Below are 21,760 nucleotides of genomic sequence, written 5' to 3'. Positions count from 1 at the left end.
AAAAAAAAAGAAACGTCAAAGAAATTGTGAAAGGAAGTCTGTCGCTGACCTGCGGGCCCTCTCCTTCTCCAGGAGACCTCAGAGCACCTACAATCTTGAAATTTTGTACAAAATTACTTCGAGTCCCGAGGATTTGCACCTGGGGATTTATATTTTAAATTTCGAATTAGTTTTTTTTTTTAAATTTTTTAAGCTAAAATTTCACATAAATTGCCTATTAAAGGGATGAAAGATTTCTCACATCCTCGGGAGCCCCTTTAGCAGCCCTAACTGTGCAAGTTGGTACAAGTTAGTTTGGAACGCGGGAAAATGCTCTTCAAAGTGATTTTTTTTTTAAAAATATAATCTCGGTTATGCATATTTTTATCAAATTATTTTTATATTTTCAGGTGGGAGTGGGATTGTGTTCTAAAAATAAGCTCTTCAATTAAATTCTATTTTCTATGGGAGGGAGAGGGGAATTTTCAACTTCTTCAAAACGGAACTCGTAACGTGTTTTTCAGTCTGATTCTTTCTGAAAGACGATTTAAATCTTCGCGAATCAAATAAGGTTGCGAAGAAATTTTTGGGGGGTTAGTAAGCGTCAACGAGCAGGGGGCAGAACCACCTGGTAAAAAAATATATATAATGCTACAAATTCTTAATTACTCTTTTGTGGAAATACAAAATATTTTTCTTTGAAAAACTTCGTATGTAAAATAATAAATAAAATATTTAATGATTTTTATCTCCTATCGAAATTTTAAAAAATGCAATACAGTGATAAAACTGTATAAAAACTTATAATTACGTAAAAGTCGCATTTATAGGCTTATCAACATATGCGGCCTCCTTTATCACTGCTTAATTTAAATTTATGTTTTTAAAATAATTTTTAAACATTTATTTTTTATGGAAGGCGTAGGGGGCCGAAATGAGGTCTTGCCCCTGCTCGAAAAGGACCTAGTTACGTCCCTGTTCACAGTAAAAATATGAATGGTAAAATATTTAATTTCATATGAGTATACTAATAGTAATAAACACTATGTAGAGCAGAAGATAAGGTTACTTGGTTAGAAAAAGCATCATGAAGGGGTGCCCACCGAAGGGGGGGGGGGGTCATAGCGCAGACTGTGCCATTGAAGTTTTTAGAGAGGTTTGTTTTAAGGGGTATTTTTCAAAATTGGGGGGGGGTCTTTTCTAATGTTTAGCATTTTTCATTTTTCACAGAGACAATTTTTTCTTGAATTTTAATAATGATCACTTTCACACATGTTATGAAAATCAAATGTTTTTTAATCATGGTAATTGATCAGCGTAAGTATAAACAGAGGCTCATCGATCTAAAACATTTGGGAGGTGGAAATTTCTAATTTTACGGAATGATAAAACACAAGCTAACGCTCATATCATACATACGTACATAACATCTAATGAGAAGGAACGTTAGGTATCATTAACACTAGAAAGACGGCGTTTTGCGTATACCTAGAAAGACGAGCAGCGGTCACTTTGACCACCATACTTAAAATAATAGAAATTTCCTCCTTTCGGGATTTTCAGCCATAGAAAAGATTTGTTTCATAATATCAAAGTTTAATTTAACAATTTAATCCTAATATAGTCTGCAAATAAGTCTCAGATAGTTTTTTTTTATTTTACGTTCGATCAAGTGAAATACACATGCTTTACACAATTGGCATTGAGAAAGAGGAAATTTGTACAAAAAAGAAGAAATTTTCTTAGCATGTAATAACTAACAAGTACTATAATCAACCATGCATGTGTTATTTAAAAAATATCTTAATAACGCAAGATACCGTACATTACTATCTTCTACAGTTTTTTGAAATACTTATGTTATCACGTCACCTGTATATTAGTCATTAACAGTTTTTTGTTCGGAAGTTAGAACAAATGCTCGTAGTTTTAGTTCTGCATAATTTAATTTCACACTATTTCAATCTTTTTCTTGAGGTACTTACTTATTTATATGCAGCAAAATTGATCAGTGGGGATGACTTGGAGGAAATTGAAGAAATAGAAGTTCTGTTTTTGAAATTTTCTCCTTTTTTTCGGCGTCGGACCCTTTTCACTCTTTCTTTCACTACTTTTTAAATTTTGGGCATCAGTTTTTATTAGCGAGGTTTCTTCTCATTCTAACTCAGAAGAACAATCCTTTTCTGCAAATCTAGGCTCCGAAAAATATTCGCAGTAATCTCATGAAAGCAAACTATTCTCATCGCAAGAAATATATTTCTCTTCAGATAAGTCAGACTGTTCATTCAAACCATAATCTGTTTTAGATATAAATCTGCAACAGTTTCAGGAGTTAATGTTCCTATAAGTTTTGCTTGTCAACGGTTCATCTCGACATCATGAAGATAATTATGTGACTGAGCACTTCATTATCACCGAAGAAAATAAACGTCAATGCTTCAAGCAAAGCACATGTTTTGGTGCACAAAACAATTCCAGCAAACATTTTTGTAATTTACCTGTTTGTAATTTCTTCTTTTTAGACCCAAAGTAATTTCACGTGTCCAGTCACATGCTTTTCAGATTTACCTTTCCCAACTTTGCCCCCTGTGCAGATAGCAGAAAACTGAAACCATGCAACCGGCAGGTGTTTCGCATTTTCCTAACAGTTCAAAGAATTAAACCTGACCAACAGGTACTACTCAAGCTCAAAAGAACATTACTCACCCTGACAACTAACAATAGTCCATAGTACACACAACTGATAAGCGAAAAAAAAAGAAAACGGATGCGTAAAGAAAGGTTCACTTAGTGGTCAAAATGACCGTAGTCAGTCTTTCTAGGTATAAACATTTATAGCGACTATAATAATAATCCTAAAAGGAAAAAAATTGCTGTTGTAAAATCTTAATAAATAGTTAGGAAAAGTCAATGAAGGAAAAAGAGTTTGAAAATTAAACGCAGCAAATATGAGCATTTGAAAATCGTTTGCGGTCAAAATGACCGCTTCCGTCTTTCTAGTGTTAAAACACAATTTTAAGATTTAAAAAAAAGAAAAAAGTATGTTGCAATATTATCTCTAAATTTTTCCAAATCAACAGCAAAATTTACCAAATAAAGAATTTTTTGGGAGCTCTCAGTGTCTTCCCGCCCCTGAATGTGAAACGTCATCATTTCTTCATAAGCTTGACAGTTTAAATTTTGGGAGCACTTTTTTGCATGTTTTTGAGTTTTTGCTTCTCTCTTGGGGAGGAGGCGGCAAATTTCAAATCTGCCTGGGGACGGCATGTAGCTAAATTCGGCCCTGGACCGATGAATGTACTGTAAACTTCCCCCTTCCATAGGCGGATTTAGGCCGAAAAATTTGGGGGTGCAACAATAACAGGGATCTGGGGAGGGGGGGGGGTATTCCCGGAATAACAAGGCAGTGGCAAAATCAGAAAATAATTTTAGGGCGGGACACACTTTTAAGTCTAAAAAAACGCGATGTAAACCATATTTAGTAAGATTAGGGGATGGGCAATTCTTAATATTTCAAACTGCAGAAAGTCTTAAACGAAAGTCGATATTAGAAGCAATGGGTGAATCCAGCCACTGGTTTGGAATGGGGTTCGCGCCCCAGAAAAAATTTGAAATAGTAGTTTTGAAAATGCAGTTTTACAGTTCTTGGTGATATTTTAGGGGCAAGAAAAGTACGTGTTGCTCCTAGGCTATTTTTAGAAATTTTAGTCTTATAAATGTGATTATAGTCCATATTTATAATTTGGGTTAGAAATGAGACTCATAGACTGTCTCCCATCGATATTTTTGAAAAGCAGATAGAAATATGTACCCTCCTCCCCTCGCTCACGCTATCTCTTTAACTTTTCATAATTGAAGTTCCAAAAATATTACGGAGGACAATTTTTGATGCTGTTACCGGACGGGGTGTTCTGGAGCTCTCCCCTGGAAAATTTTCTAAATTGAAGTCCTAAAAATGAAGTTCTTCTGCAATACTCCATGGTATTAAAAAAAAAAGGATTCTCCCACTTTAATATTTCGAAATAGTAGTTTTCAAAACCAAAATATTTTTTCTTTGATGATATTAGAAAAAGGGGGTCGGAGGCCCTTGTTCGAATATTTTCCAAATTTAAAGTCTTAAACACATGAGTGCAAGACCATATTTGGTAACGTTAGGGACACTACTGTTTTTCAAAACTAAAGCTCCAAAAACGCAATTTTAAACGATTTTCGATGTATTTAGGTGAATAGAAGATCTTCCTTGGAAATTTTGCGAAAGTGAAGTCTAAGAAATGAAATTTGAGGTAATCTGTAATAACTTTGGCTGCAGAAAGGGCTTTGGAGAAGAAAAATTTTGAGGACTAATAGAAAAGATGAAAACGAAATAGAAAAATGAAAAAAAGGGAGGGGGGAGATATGTAAGAAAGAGGATCGTGCGAGGAGGGGGGAGGAGGCACACACAGTTCGCCACCAATAATCTGAAGGTGTTGAAAAATTTAAATGTCAATATTTCTTTTTGAAAGAAATTAAGATTCTTTCCCATCATTCTTTTGTTTTTGTAAAATAACTGCGTTTTCCCAAAATAAGATCTTTTTCTTCTCTTCAATAATAAATAATATTTTTAAAAAAACATCTACTCAGCATTTTGTGGGGAGGGTCACCAGTCTTGTGCCCCCTCCCCCTGGATGCACCACTGCAGCAAAATGTCCAGGAGTCCTTCTTCAAAAATTTTTGAAAAAATTTACCTTAAAAATGCTGGTTTTCGGTTGATTTCGGTGTAGATTTTATTGATAAAGTTTCTTGCAATAGTCATGTTTTTTTTTTTTTTTTTTGGACTTTATTAGCCATTGTTGTTTCAAAATAGAAGAATTGGTATTGATATAAGAATAAATACCCAATTACAGAACATGCAATTATTCTATACAATAAAACAGCACTGAACAATAAATTGTTTGAGAAGTTTATTTGCATGAAATTATTTATTAGGTTTTTTTTTCAAATGGATAAAATTACTCTAATTCTTAATATGAGCACATATATGTCTTTCTTGCACTAGCGACGTGTACACTGGATTCAAGTTAATTTACTAGTATAGCAGCTATGAATTTTTTCCCCAACTGCGTTTCTGAGTGAAATATACTAAACTAATATTTTCAAATCCCAATCAAAAATTTTGAGGGTGCGGTGCACCCCCATAAATCCGCCTATGCCCCCTTCCAATTCAAAGTTGCATTCTTATGAATTCACATAAGAAAATTCCATTTATTTGGCAATTTGTAACAAGAAAATGATTTTTCTCGACAATTAGCAAGTGTTAGAGGACCATCTCATTCTAATGCAGGATTTGCTGGATGGACCAAACTGTATTTCAGCAAGACATACTCAACAAATCAGTTCAACATGAAAGTAAACATGAATAATGTCGAGGACAGGTGCAAGGGAGGGTGATCGCTCCTCCCTTAAGGAAACCTGCACCGGTAATTTCTCCAAATTGAGGTCCAAAAACGATAGTATAGGCCATCTTTGACATGACTTTAAGGAAAGGAATATGGTTCAAATCTTCCTCCTTTTTGGAAGAAAAATTTCAAAAGGCCGATTTTAAACACTCTTTTGTGATATCTGGAGAAAACCAACATAATTATAGCACACATATTACAGAGTACATTTTGGCAATAATTTGGTTGGTTTTCCTCAGTTATTTCTCTGTACAGGGTTATTTCTCTATTTTTTGTGATGTTTGGAGGCCTTCCACTTGGCCTTTTTCAAAATTTAAGTCTTTAAAGATATGATTGTATGTATCTCAAGTAGTGTTAAGGGAAGAAATAGGTTCAGTGACTATCATTTAGACGGCCTTTGATGATGTTGGGAGGAGGGGTATCCGATACATTTCCCCGAGGTTATTACAAAATTGAATTTATAAAACGCAATTTTAGAGTAGATGTAGATCAGATACGTTTGAGAGGTAATGATAAAAAACAATCTCCCGCTCCTTGATAAATTTCTGGATCTGCCCATTGGCAACATCGGGCCCCAAAACTACTATATGAAACTGGAAGCCAATGTTTTTCGACACAGGAATAACTTGATACTTATGGTGGAAAACCATGTGTTTGAAGTAACTAGAGGTAATGGAAATACGATTTCATATTTTCATTTGTTACTGTTTCTCAACCTTAAAGATAATTCATAAATTAAAAGGTGTTTAATTGTGGAACACCCTATTTTCTAGTTTTCTTAATAAATTGAACACATGGTGTTTTAAAAATAAATCACCCTAACTTGTGTCATGTACTGGTTATCATTATACACATATGTGATAAATCCCTCCATTCGTATTTTTACTGTGAATTGTATTTTATGCTTGTCTATATTTTTGGGACACGGTATAGTTTTTGTACATCAAAAATATATGCTTATTAGTAATTAAAACAATCATCTAAATGTGTTCTGAGTTTTACTAAAAAATGTTTTTAACTAAAAATTAACAGGAATAAGTGTATAATTTATATATTTTTTACACTTTGTATTTCCTGATTTCAGAATTTTTCTTCAAATATGAATGAAAAACTACTCTCAATCACTTAATAATATTTTAAACAGTTGCAAGATCTTTTAATTTTTTTTCCTAGTTGCAGATAAATTTAATTCATTATACAGTAGAAGACCGTTATAATGCACACATTGGGACCAGAGCTTTTGCGTTATACAGGTTTTGGTGTTATATAGGTCATTTCACAAATTTTGAAACTAATATTCAGAATATATATAGCACTTCAGAATTAGTTCTATCTGCAATGAGTATTAAAACACTAATTATACAACTAATCATTCACAAATAAATATGCTTTACAATTTAAAAGGAAAAAATAGTGTTCTAAAAGAAATAAGAGGATAGTAACCGATTTTTTATAATAAACTACTGCGTATGTTGCAAAAAAAAAAAAAAAAGATAAAAACACTGAAAATTAAAAAAAATAATTGTTTTTATTTAAATGTTAAACAATAATTTTTTTCGTTGCCAAAATGTGAGGAACACAGTGATGTAGTCCAGGTCTGGACACCCCCCCCCCCCCCCGCCTCTGAAGCTCAAAAATAAACATCAATAATGAAATAATGAAAACACTGAAGTTATTATTTTCTGTTTGGAATACATTTTCATCATCTAGTCAACTTTACATTTTGTCTACCTGTGCCCCTTGAAAAATTTCTTGCTATGGCTATTGGAGGAATTTGTCATCATAAAATTAGTACTAAATCTTGTTTCTTTCATAGCCACCCTTGATCCAGTTGAAGAATACCTCAAACACTCTCATGTACCTCATATAAAAGAAGATCCTGAAGATGATCTTCCATCGGTCAGACAAGCACTGTGGATAAGTGGAAATAGCGCCTCAGGAAATTCTTCAAGGACTGTTGCAGTGAATAATTCAAGCAATGAACAGCCAAATAAAAGATTGCGGCGTAGTCAACGTATTGTTTGCAATAACAGTAATACTGACAGTGCTTCAAGATGTGTATCTATGACTGCACTCAAGAAAAAATACACCTGTGGTAATTAAGTTTTTATTAGCTATTTTATCTAGTTAGAGCAATTTTATTTATTTTCTTTCCCCTCATGCTAAAGCATATTTCAAATGGCATTGATTTCATATGTTATGTTAAAGAACTTGTTTTTATTAAAAAAAGGGTCATATACAATAATTTTTGGAAGAAACACAGTATTTACGTGTTTAAAAAATAATTTTTGGAAGTGTGGCCTTCCTGCTTGATGCGGCGTGTATGATCAACTGTTCTTTTTTTCACCCCGATTTTAGTCCAACTGTTTTAATAAAACAATAAAAAAATAGATTCTGATACAATTATATATGATCTACCCATTAATTAAAAGCATTAGTTACGGTAAACGGCAGATTATTCGAAAAGTACGGGAAATGCTGAATTCCCTATTCGAGAGTTTTTTGAATAGTTAATTGCAAGTAATTTTAAATAAAAAGGCAATTTGAAACCTTAAACGGAACATAAGAAAGCAAAAAAATGGAAAACCTGTGCATATTTTATTTATGTTAGTAAAAAATAAAAGCGACATATAAGAGAAATTTGCAAAAACATTTTTTTTTCAATCGTGAAAACAAACTTTTTTGTACAGAAATATGATTATTGATCATTCTAGATGGTAAACATGAATATGATATTTCATTTTCTTGATTTGTGAGGAGTTTATTTGCAAAAAAATGCGTAGAAACGTTCTCGATTTTTCTTCAACAATCGGGAATCTATTTAAACTCTGGATTCTATTTTTTTTTCTTTAAAAGTTGGGGGCTAGAGCCATACGCTAGTATATACTGTAAATTTTTTTTTAATATGCTTTGTAATTGGTATTTTTGCCACTTATCTCTGACATACCATGAATGAGTTAATCATTGTTTTTAAATGCGGAGTTTCTGAGTATTTTAAATTCTTTTGACATACTTTTTTTAGGGTGCAGCGATTATGCCGATGTGGCGTTTCTACCGGAAATTACTGTACTGAAAACTATACTTCTTAATCATTGGAAAAAAATTTTTGCCTATGGACTTACAGTAGAACTTCGATTTAACGATTTCCTCAATTTAAAGATGTGTTTCACTGGTCCGGATTTGACTGCATTGAATGTCTATGCTCCTTGATTTAACAATAGCTTTTTCCGATCCCTTGACAATCGATTGTTAAATCAGGGTTAAACTGTATTTTTGCCCTTTATAAAGTTAAATACGTTTTTGGACAAAATTAAACAGAAAAATATGTTTTTTTTTTTTTTTTTTTTTTTTTAAGTTTCAAATATTTATATTTGCGATTCAGTAGAACCTCATTTTCCGAAAAAGCTACCTACCATCTCCGATTTTATTCAAATTTGGTGTACCTGTAGACTTTTCGATGCTGATTCTGAAAATATAAATTATATTGGGATTTATGCAAGGGTTGAAAACTTAAGAGGCTTTTAAATATATGCAAAGGTGATTTTTCAGCCGCCATTTTCATTGAGACAAAAACGGGTATAAATGGCTATAACTAATTAACAAATTATCACAGAGCTTTTTTTTTTTCAGTATGATACAGACGTGAATTTAAACTGGGTGTAAGCTCATATATATTTGCCAAATTTTATGCACAGGTACCTCTAAGTGGAGAAAAACATCTGGTAAAAAAAATCTCCGTGGGCCAATCACATACAATAGACAGTTGTTAAAAATATAAAAAAAATTATTTTCTGCCAAAAAAATGAAAGCTATCAGATGTGAAAGCCACAGCATGAAAATTCAGGTGTTATAAAATAAATACAAATATTAGAATAAGTAGTAAGGTGGTTCAAAAATACAATTAAAAAAAAGTTTCTCCTAGATAACAGGACACCCCTCAATATTTTTACACTTGTGGATAGTAATAAGCTGGAAGAATTTTAGCTTCCTATTTCAACTGAAAGAGGCCGCTCGACCCCATTCCCCAAACTTAATAAGTATGTGGAGGGAGGCTAAAAAAATATATTGAACTGAAAAAACATTGCTACATATTATATTATACACTAATATGCATTTACATTGCAAAAAGATAATTATTTACGAAAAATCAGCTAGGGAAATGTTTCTAAATTTGTAGTATTTTCTATGCCACAGCTAATGTTAAATTGAAGGAGTTATTTAGTACCATCTTAAAATTTGAGTAAGAAGCTAAAACTTTTACAGCATAATAATATTAGTATATGTAAAAAAAAATGGGGGTGTCCTGGACTTTAACTAAAAAAAGTTTTTTTGAACCACCCTAATAAATAGTTAGGATTATCAATTAGTAAAGGTATTTACTACTTAAAATTACAGGATGCACCAAAAACATCTAAAACTATTATTATGTGAAAAATATATATGTATGAATAACCTTATTAATAAATATGTTTCAAATAAATAACATGAAATATAACTCGATGTATTTGGATTTACCTCAGCTGATGAGTGTTGCACAAATTCTGTTTTGTGTGAAGTGTAAGATAATTGCAAATACTATTTTCTTACACTATTTTATAAAGTAATCAATAACCTTTTGAGGTATTTTATTGGAACATAATTTTAAAATAGTGATTGTAGATTATATTTAAAATATCAACAGTAATTTATAACTTTCTGTTCCTTACGTATAAGACTAGTTTCCAAAATCGGAATTTTCCACTTTTAGAAGAATATTTTATCCCCACAGCTCGCACTAAAACTTTAGACTTATCATCAATTCTATATATGTCCTGTGCTATTGTACTGATATTAGTTGTACATGTAAGGAATAAATAAAAGCTGTCATATTCTGACCCTAAGTAAGAAGGTGATGAACAAGGCAGATAAGTGATTGCATCACTTTCTTTGATGTAAATTTCTATAATAATATTCTTTTTCTTCCGTAGAGGCAGGGTTGGGGTTTTCCCAGGAAAAACTGGTTTTTACCAGGTCATGAAAAAAACTAGATTTTTATCGGTAAAAACTTAGGAAATACTATAAGCTCCTGTACATTCCTGGCCGGCAGTGGTTTATTATTTTTACTTATAAACCTCTACAAATATTATATTTTATTTCCATGTTTTATTTTGTGTAAATACATCAAATAACCATTAGACAGTTGGACAAGTAATAAGATGATAGTTTTCTCATGAGTTTCAGAATTATTAAAAGAAAAGAAAAAAATGCTTTTAAAATAAGGAGGAAAGCAGGGGGACAAGTTTTGTGCTATTAAAAACTTAAATTTCTTTAAGTTTCAAAGTTCGACAGTTGCTTTTAATCTATTGTTAGAATAATCCATTTATTTACATGTGCTTAATACCAATGTAGATTACAGTCTTATTAAAGCTGTATGTAAAAGCACATACACACAAATTTGTATTTTGCAAGACTCGAGCGAAGTAAAAATATGTTATCAAGTCATACAAACACTAGTTTTGTTTTGCAATTTTGCAAAAGTAATTAAAAAATTTTCATTTATTCTTCACTATGTAAAAAATAGAAATAAATTGTTTTTAGAACAAATTTTTTCTCTTAAAATGACAGCGGCGCCGACTCCATAAAGCCTGAAGGGGCTTGAGCCCCCTCAAAAAAATTTTTGAGGGGGCAGAGCCCCCCCCCCCAAAATGTAAGAAAATTATTAGCTATTTAATGCTTTTTAAACTCAAATTTGTCTTAGTATTTTTTATTTTCCTTGTTTGGAGATAGTTACTTTGTAAAATACATTCCGTAATGAGTTAAAACAACTATTACAGTAAAAAGCAGGTTAACTGAAAAGCAGAAGCGATTGAACAACTTGGCTGTTCTTCATAACCACCAAGATATTTTGGATGAATTGAATATTTGACAAGTCAACAACGACTTCAAATTCAGTAATCTAGTCAGGCGGTCAACATTTGCACCTTTCTAAAGACAGCCCTAATATTGGTGTTTAGCAATTTTAAAAATCTCTGTAAAGAGAGAATTAACTACATACACAATGTTAGATTAAAATTTCGAAGTTTTTTTTCAAATACTTAAATATTTTTAGAGGATAAGACCCTATAAAAACCGGCTATTTATGTACTATTTATAGTAACTTTATTAACTAATATTAAACAAATTAACTTTGGGATATTATTTTTATTTAATGAACTCTGAGCCTTATTGAATGCAAGTTTAAATTAGTTATTTCACTTATTAATCAAAGTGCGACAGCAATATTTTATGATTTATTTTTTAATGATACTTTAAGATTTATTTAAATATAATTTCAGTCTTTTTATAGATATATATTCACTGTTCTGTAATAGTCTAAAAATAAAATTATTATATAAATTAAATTAACTTCTTAGGAAAATACCGTACAAGTGTTTTTTTTTCTTTTTTCAAATCCAAATCGTGTGTTGAGTTCGCGAGAGTAAAGTTTTTGGGATTCTAATGTTGATAATATTTTGCTCTGAAATGCTTAAAAAACAGTAAAGCTTACTTTTTCCATCTCCAATTTAGAAAATTTCCAGGGGTTAGACACGTGGTATGCCCCCCAACCTACCAATTTTTTGTTGGTAGGCGCCATTGGGAGTGACCTTCCATGCAAGTCAAGTGCCCTACTTTATATCAATGCCTAGCCACAGCACTGCACGATGTCTTCCCCCAAAATAGAACTGTAAAAATGTCCCTCACTCAAGACAAGTGACATCAGCCCCGGACTGGCCAGGTCGGCTAGTCGGCGATCGCCGAGGGCCCCTAAACGGGGAGGAAAAATTTTTGCGCGATCTCTTTTTTTTTGCAACTATTTTGATCATATTCTTCACTTTTTTTTCCAAAATCGGTCTTGCTAGTATCATATTTGTAGCACACAAGGTTCTGCCCTGTGGTTCCAGGTGGGACCGCAGGGCAAATGTAACTTTTTAGGCCCCTCCTCTTAGGACCCGATTAATATATCAGGGGACCCTAGGCCAAACGCTTTTTCGGGGGGCTCCTATGTATTTAAACCTTACAATTTCTGCATGAGCATAAAAAGTTTCAACCGTTTTGGGGGCCCTAAAGAATGGCGGCCTTCGCCACGCCTAGTAAGCCTATTCAAAAATCAGTTTTGTCTCAACTGGGTTACCATCTCTTTGAATTTGATTCGTAAACTTTTGTTTTTTTTTCCGAGGTTGGGGGAGTTCGTTACATAGTATGTTCTAATCAGGGCCTATTTACCTCGCAGGCCAACTCCGCCTGTGACTAGGGCCCCATCTTTCCGAAGGGTCACAACTGAAAGATGTGCATAACAAAACAACTATATGAAAAATACATGCATTTAAAAAAAATGATAAAAAAAAATATTAACTTAAAAAATTTTGTTAAGGGAAAACTTTTATTCACATTGCTAGTAGCGACTTGACCCGGTCACAATAATGAGCGACGCCGAAGATGAATCATAAATGCATGATGCACGCACAAGTTTAATGATTTACATGGTTCTTCGAGAGACAAAGAGGCCCCAAAAAATTGCATTCCAACGGGCCCCAAACCTGTAAACCTTACAATTTTAGCCTTTGACAAACAGTTTTAGCCGTTTGGGGCGGGGCCTGATTACTGAATAGGCCAACTAGGCCATGGCCTAGGGCCCCTGACTTTTTAGGGGTCCCCAAATTGCAATTTTTTAAAAAACTAATAGGTAAAACAGTTTTTGGCAATGGCTAAAATTTCAAGGGTTGACTAAACAGGGGCCCCAAAAACGTATATGACCTAGGGCCCCCTGATACCTTAATCAGGCCCTGGTTTGGGGGCCCCTAGGACGCAGCCAATTCAGTAATCGGGAATCAGGTTCTAATAATTTGGTATGCTTTAGGAGAACAAAAGCATAAATTTTTCTCATAAACGAATAATTTTTAATTGAACATTTTCCATATCATAAGCTGTTGACTAATTTTTGCGTGTTACTCTCACCGATATGATTTTTACTTTGGTAAAACTAGATGTTTTTTTTTCAGGACAGATATTTTGTCAAAAGTTCAGTGGCATGTTCTCTTCGATTTCGAAAAAAAAAAACTTTTTTTTTTCATTTTTTAAATAAATGTTTGAGTAATGGATGTGCTGGGGGCCCCGTCAAGTGAAAACTCAATGTCAGCACACTGCGACGTACTACTTGTTTCATCCCTCGCGGCAGCTTTATTCACTGCTCATTCTGTTGCTCTGTCAGGCAAAGGTGGGAGTTAAAGCAAGGAGCGAAACAAGCGGCTATCTTTATTTTAAACTTTTATCTTTCTCATTGAAGCATCGGCATGCGAGAACTACCTTTGGACGTGAGTCCCCAGGTGTTCTCCCTGGAAGGACTGTAAAAACCTTTCATCCGTTATCAGACGGAAATCGACTTTCATGTGGGGAGGGAGGTATGTTTTCCTCTTATTGTCAAATTGTTACTCGAAAACATGTGGACACCAGACGTTGGAAGCTTGGAAGCAGATCATATGAAAGAAGTTTCTGGAATTAGACATAGATTAGAACCAGAACTCGCCTTCTTGCTAAAAATTATCTTTTCTGCTTCCAGTGTTTATCTTGTGCATTTTCTGTTCTTTATGAACTTACACAGTCAGGACTTTTTACAAATCTGTATGTTGCGTACAAGTTTGTACTTACTATACCTTGTACGCAAGTCACGTGTGAAAGAACATTTTCGAAGTTAAAAATTGTTAAAAATCGACTTAGATCTACTCTAAGCCAAGATCTCCTGTCAAACCTGCTATTCATGAATGTCAAAAGGGATATATTTTACAAGTTGGATAGTAACCAAATTATAGATGAAGTAGCCAAAACCAGTGAAGAACTTACCAGAAAGCTGTTGGGATGACTGATTATTCAGATATTGATTATTGTACAGTAACTACAGCAATATTAGTGATTTTTTTTCCTTATTTTCAAATTTATTATTTTTCAGCGAACAACACAGATAAGTTTGCTATAATAAGCTCTTCAGAGTTTTTCATTAACTTAAATGTATATTTTATCCAAATTTTTGCTACTTATTGCCTTTTTACTATACATTTAGGTTTTTCTTTCTATGAAATTTTTTAATCTTAAATCTGGATGAATTTTATCTTTTATTTTACCTATGCCTAATATTGCGTTTTAAATTACATAACTTATTTTATGTATTTCAATTGAAATAAATGTTACTTTTATTATTATAATGTACGTACATACATATAGGTTTAAATTCTGATGAATCCATTTTTCTGTTCTTGATGTTTTCGAAGTTCAAAGGTCTGTTTCATAGATAATAATAATAATATGTATTTATGCATAAAAAAACCGTTTAGCAAATATCATTCAGATTTTACTAATCGCTGATCCTGCAAAGCAGTTTCTCTGTTTTATTTTCATTATTTAAATTATATTTAAACACTAATGTTTTGTACCCTTTTAAAAAATCGATGTTTCTGTAGTAAATACTTTTGGCTGACTTGCAGCCTTTTTCGTTATTCATTGTACCACGTAGTTTATTATCAATATATATACAAGTTTTATCTAATATTTAAATTGTAAATCCAGTATGAAATTTTTTGATGAAGAGTAGGTCAAGCAAAACCTCAGAATATATATTTTATATGTAAGAATGTAGCTTTGCGTTTAATGAGCCTTTAAAAGACTGAAAATAAAGCATAATAGCATTTCTCAGCACATAACTCACTTCATTATTATTCACAGGGCCAAGCTTATATATATATATATATATATATATATATATATATATATATATATATATATATATATATATATATATATACATATATACACATATGATTTTAAATTGTAATATAAATCCATTTTCTATTCTTGGTAATATTTTAACGATAGTTATATATATTTATGTATAATAAAAAAAATTTGAAAAAAAAATAGAACCGACTTCAAAATTGCTCTAAAAATTGAAAAATAATTTTATTCTTTAAACACCATCGATAATGCTTTTAAACGTAATTTTTGAAGTTGGCGCAGAAACAAAACGTAAAATCCAGTGTAACCATGCTTCGTTCATATTTTTTTTCAGAAAAGCATCCAAAATTACGAACGAAACATTTATTTCGCTATTCAAATATGCTGTCATCAGTGCATAATGTATGTGATAGTGAAGAAACTGGTCCTGGTTAAATTTACAGTTGTATTTGAGTTATGGCTGTGAATGATTTTATCTATCGTTTTTGCGCCAACTTCAAAAATTATGTTTAAAAGCATTATCGATGGTGTTTAAAGAATAAAATTATTTTTCACTTTTTAGAGAAATTTTGAAGTCGGTTCTATTTTTTTTCAAAATTTTTTTATTTCATTCTTTTTAGTGTAAATGTAGGTATTTCAGAAATAATAAGAAGTTACCATCACGAAACTTCACATTTTTTTCTTAAAAATGCTCCATACTAAAAAAAAACTATTGACACGCGTTAAACTTTAAGCGATTAATGGCACTAAAAACTTATCTTTGTTCCTCTCTGGAAATCATGCGTAGTTAATTTAATTATAACCATTTAAGTATTACGTTTTTCCTAACTAATTTACATTCCACAGCATCTAAGTTGCTCATGATGCAATCCTGTATTTTCTTACTTATCCCCGATCATCTGTTATCGGCATAGATGATAACGATAAAAATACTACAGAGTAGTTGAGTCAAACCTAATGGTAGCATTGTGAAGGCTAAGAAGATCCTAATCACTGCATCACCTCGCTTCCAGGTTAGGTTTACCCCTACTATGGAGCAATAGCACTGAAGAAAGGAAGATTTTGATAATTCACATAGGGTTACTATAAATCAGCAGGGTTACTAAAATAAAATTATTTACGCCAAAAATGAGACGACAGCGCCAGATTCCCCATTATCGAAATATCCCTTGAAGAAATTTGATGCTTGCTTCAGAGAAGCCTTCATTCAAAATTATCATTACAATTACTATTAATGTTACTGTTATATGGCACCAAACTTTTATAACAATGAGTTTCCTATTGTCGCGTAGATGAAGATAGCGAAGACAATGTGAAAGCAAAATGAAGCGAATACTCTTTAGTCTCAACTCGAGATCTTTATTCAGAACCACGAATGAACGTTACATCTCCTTATATACAACTTGAGAAAGTGCTGGAACTTTCCAGACTTGGAAAGATACAAAAATTAATAGAAGATTCGAGAAAATACGGGAAACAGTAGAAACGAAATTTTAGTAAAATTCACTTTGTCCTAGTCGGGATTTGAACCCGGGTCGCTCGTGTGGGAGGCGAGAATTCTACCACTGAACCACCGTTATCCACGGATGAAAAGTGCGAACTTCGCTACAAAATCATTTAATAGGGAAATTGCATAAAATTAACTGTTTTTTGCCCATAACTTTTTTCTAATGAACAAATATGGTCAAACAAAGTAATGGGACCTAAGTTGAGCTATCCCCTATCCATTAAAAAAAGAATCATCAAAATCGCTTCACTAGGTGAGACGCTATGAGTGGACAAACAAAAAAAAAAACATACATACGGTATGAATTGATAACCGCCTCCTTTTTGAAGTCGGTTAAAAAATGACGTTGTGCAAATATTATGTTTCATTGTTTTCTAATACTTTCATTGTTTATATCATATTTAAACGCTCACATGTTTTGTTTTGTACTGTTTTAAAAATAGATGTTTCTGCAGTAAGTGCTTTTGCCTGACTTGCAGTCCTTTTCGTTAATCATTGTAACTTGTACCATGAAGTTTATTATCAATTTTTACAAGTTCTATCTAATTTTGACACTGTAAATATCGTATGAAATTTCGTTTTGATGAAGAGTACGTCAAACAAAACCTCACATATATGAATGTAGCTTAAGTTTAATGACGTTAAAAGTCCCACAATAAAGTATAATGTCGTTTCTAAGCACATAATTCTTATTTTCTATTGGGTCAAGTATTTTTTATTTTAAATTGTAATGTAAATCAATTTTCTATTCCTGAAAATATTTTAGCGATAGCAATATATATTTATGTATAAAAAATAACGTTGAGCAAATATAATTCTAATTTTTACTACCCATTGATCCTTCGAAGTAACTTCTCTATTTAATTGTTGAATATAACTGTATTCAAACACTTATGTTTTATACTGATTTTAAAAATAGATGCATCTGCAGTAAGTGCTTTTGGCTGACTTGCAGACCTGTTCGTTACTTATTGTACTTTGTAGTTTATTATCATTTTTTACAAGTTTCATACAATTTAGATATTGTAAATACAGAATGAAAATTCGTTTTAATGAAGAGTAGGTGAAGCAAATTCTTAAAAATATATTTTTTATACATGAAATTGTACCTTATGTTCAGTAACTTTGCAAGTCCCAAAATAGAGCAAAATGGCATTTCTGAACACCTAACTTTCAAAATTTTTCGGGGGAGGACCCACGGACCCCCCTTATGGGGCCCCTTTTCAGCACCTAGCCGACAACCCAAACAGGAGCCAGTCCGGGCCTGAGTGACATGATCTAATTGAACCAGAAAATTTGCGTACCAATTCTTAGATTGACTTTGAAAACATTATGCCACATATTGTTTTGTTTGTATAAATCAGAAAATATGTAAATTAGCATTTTCAAAGTTCAAAAATCTGAACTTCTATTTTTTTGGAAAAGGGCAGGGTGGGTCCGTGGGATTACATACCCTCTGGATCACCGGTCACGTTTAGCGCCCCCCCCCCCCCCCCCCAATAATTTTTGGTAGGTCTATACCCACTACCCGGCGGGGAAAATTGTTTGGTTTCATCGCAGGTAAACCCCTTGACTGGGGCGTGGTGTCGGCTCTGTAGCCGGGACCCGGCCTGCGAAACTAGAGAGTAGAGACTCACCTTCCTGTCCCGCGAGAAGCACTTGCATGCATTCGCATGGTTGATGAGGAGTTTCTGTCCCTGTAAAATGATCATATTGTCGGTATGCAAAAATCAGCTAAATCGATTAAAATTTACCTTTTTTCATCACCAAGTAAGAAAACTGCTGCCTTTTTAAAATTTAGACCATCTCATAGCATCCAAAACTCATATTAAGGGAGGAGGGGATCTAAAGTTAAAGTGTTGTGTGCTGTCTGCTGTCTTCAGTTATAACGTGTTATAAACAGTGGTTGGAAAAACTACATTTTTTTTGTAGCGAACTACAACTACAACTACTTTAACACAAATGTAGTTAACTACAACTACAACTACTTTTTTCAAAATGTAGCAACTACAAACTACTTTTGAAATGTAGTCGCTACTTCGCTACTTTTTAAAAAATAAATAAATAAATAACATACACATACACACCGTTTGAGATTGAATGAAAAAATAAAAAAATTGTTCAGATTGATATATTGGCTCATTTGAACATGGAATATTGCTATAATTTATTTATTCTTTCTTTCCTTTAAACGATTCGATTGAAACAATTCGGCAATCCAAACATTTTTTACCATTTGCACGAATATTTCCTGCAAGAAAGAATTTAAAAGTGGAAGGAATTCAATCTTCAAATTTTTAATCCTTTCCTGACAGTAAATAGTATTTCATTCAAGAAGTGCAACTCGGCTACTTGAAACTGAGATAAATCCAGTCGTAATTTGATTTAAATTTTACATAGACTAGACATACAGATACATAAAATTGATTTAGATGGTGAAATGCATCTTTTAAACAAAAGAGAAAAACTTAAAATTTTCATTATATGAGTTAGTTTTAAAGGAACTTATATTTCATAGAAATTGATTGCTTTTGAGCTTCAAGCTAGGGTTCCGGACCTGGACACCATCTCTTTTCTTACGCCCCTGATAAAATGAAATAAAAGTATTTTTCTATTTTACCAAACAACCTCAAAAACTCACAGCATTTAATAATTGACTTTTAATTTGTTAATATATCAACACTCAATCAGTAAAAAAGACAAAATAAAGAAATGGGAATAATATCGAAATGGTACTACTAATTATCCAAAACATGACTAAAAATACTTACTTTACTTCAATGTGCAATTTTTAACAACAGTGCACTCGGGCTACAAGGCAATTCGACTAACGCGAAATGTCTATAGAGCGAGTTTTACTCGAGAAACAAATTTTGCAGCTGAAGCGAATTCCTCACCTGCTACACGAAAATTTTCAGAGCGGAAGCGCAGGGCTTATATCACATTCTTTCTTGGGTACTAAATATTAGTTCGACTGCACATGCAAATGGCATTGATACCGAAAGTTTTTTGCTTAACGGGCAAAGTTTGCATGAAACGGAAAAAAATCGTTTCTTTCTTTTTAAGCCATGCTCTATTCAAGGCGAATATTGGGAAAACGTGAAAATTTCTATGCTAAACAAACTAATGGCGTCAAACAGATAAACATATGGCGTCAAAATTATATGTCGGAGGTCAGCTCGTACGAATCTGATTGGTGCAAGTTTTACTCGCGTAAGACTTGCACCAGTCAGATTCATTTGAAAATGCGTTTTTTTTTTTCTTTTTTTGAAACTTTATTCAAAAGTAGTTTCCAGAAATCGCTACAAACTACTTTTTTTTGTAGCGAACTACTCGCTACTCTACTTTTTTTAAAAAGTAGTGCGCTACACTACAAACTACTAAAAAATGTAGCTACTACAGTAGCATCGCTACTTGTAGCGCGCTACTTCCAACCACTGGTTATAAATGATTACCGTTGCTGAAAATGTATGGTAATTTAAATAAAAAATGAGGAACTGTTCATGTTTACAGCTTACATGAACAGTTTTAACCTTTAATTTACTTTTTTTTAAAAACAGGTGTACAGAAATGGCTGAAACATTAATAAATACCTTCTTTTTTTCTCTCTCTCTCTAAGATGGTAAAAACCATGGAGAAAACTGGTTTTTCCCAAACGCATTAAAAACCATACCAACCCTGCGTAGAGGTACATGAACAATATTTTTGCTTACTTTTTTTGTATATCTTTAATGCCACATGTCATGCTTTCTCCCCCCTGGCACTTGGTTTCCCCCCCCCCCTAAAATAAAAATAATTAAAAAAACTATGAGTAAAACTTTTTTTACCCATTGATATTTAACTTCACAACAAAATATTGAAATTTTTTTTTTCCTTTTAGATGTCCGCCTCAGAGTTCGTGCAGAATACTGCAATTATCAGACTGTTCTTCTGGGCAATGTTTCTTCTTTTAAACCAGACCCTGTTGAACGGGAGCTGGAATGCTTTTCTCAAGCAAGTGCCATTTTAAGAGCTCGAGACCTGGGCTATATTGTGTGTGACATAAAATTTTCCGAAATAACTTATCTTGATGCATTCTGGAGGGATTATCTGAATGGTTCTTTACTTGAAGCCTTGAAAGGTAAATAGTTTCTGTTTGCTTATTGCTTCTATTTATTATCTTTATTTCACAAAACATAATTATCAATTTATATACCTTACATATTTCTCACTTGAGTTAATAAAGTTGCAATTTCACACCATTAAGTACAGTGGAACCCCAATTTTACGTTTTCCATTAGGCTAGTGATAAAAATGCATCAAGCGGGAACACATAAGGTCGGCGGGTGCTGCTTGAAAACCGATGCTTTCCCAATGGACTGGAGGTGAAGAAATTTGAAATGTTTATTTTTATATACATTTTTTTTTATAACACGCTCTATACTAGAGTCCCAGAGCAGCTTCAAACAGCTAAGAACCAAGTTTATCTCGAAAAAAAACTTAGCAAATATTTTTGTGAGTCTTATAAAAGAAATATGAACTTGGTCTGTTATAAGAAAAATATATTAAGCGGATTTATGAAAAATTTACTCCAAAATTCGAAAACTTTTAACATTACTGGCATAGCAATTTTCACTGACCAGCAGAAAAGGATATAGTGTTGACAAAACTCGCCCGCTACGGCCGATGAAAGACCCAAAGTTCTAGGAATTAAAACCGGTTGGTGCAAGCCCAACGAAAACTTGTGGATTGTCTGTCCGGGGAAAAGAATTACATTCTCATTTCTCTGAATAAATAATAAGTTATTAATAAAACAGAGTAAAATGTGTAAACAGGAAAAATACATTTAACATAGGGGGGGAAAAAACAAATTTCATACACCCAAATAATTTAGTCTGTAAAACCCCCAAACATATTCATTAAAATTCGTGGCAGTTCATAAAAGTCCCTCTTGAAAAATGTCAATGGAAAAAGTCCCGGTAAAAGAAACAAAAGATCATCATACCAAAGTGAATCCATATTTGGAAAAACTGGCATCATACAAATTGAAGATTCACTTATTAGAAGAAAACTCCAAACATTGTCGACACTTTTAGTAGACGAAAGAAAAACAAGTTCC

The 21,760-nt window shown here is 32.8% G+C and overlaps 1 protein-coding gene across 1 annotated transcript in view; it reads left to right on the top strand.

Annotated features, from left to right (window-relative positions):
• The window catches only part of LOC129229807 (death effector domain-containing protein-like), a 41,825-nt gene that overhangs the window by 8,526 nt on the left and 11,539 nt on the right, over positions 1 to 21,760 (top strand). The window contains exons 2-3 of the mRNA XM_054864186.1: positions 7,231 to 7,509; positions 20,543 to 20,782. Of these exons, the coding sequence (XP_054720161.1) occupies positions 7,231 to 7,509; positions 20,543 to 20,782 (519 nt within the window). The remainder of the gene's footprint in view (positions 1 to 7,230; positions 7,510 to 20,542; positions 20,783 to 21,760) is intronic.

This window comes from Uloborus diversus, chromosome 1 (assembly GCF_026930045.1).
Source record: "Uloborus diversus isolate 005 chromosome 1, Udiv.v.3.1, whole genome shotgun sequence".
NCBI lineage: Eukaryota > Metazoa > Arthropoda > Arachnida > Araneae > Uloboridae > Uloborus > Uloborus diversus.
This window is presented reverse-complemented; position numbering and strand designations above follow the sequence as displayed.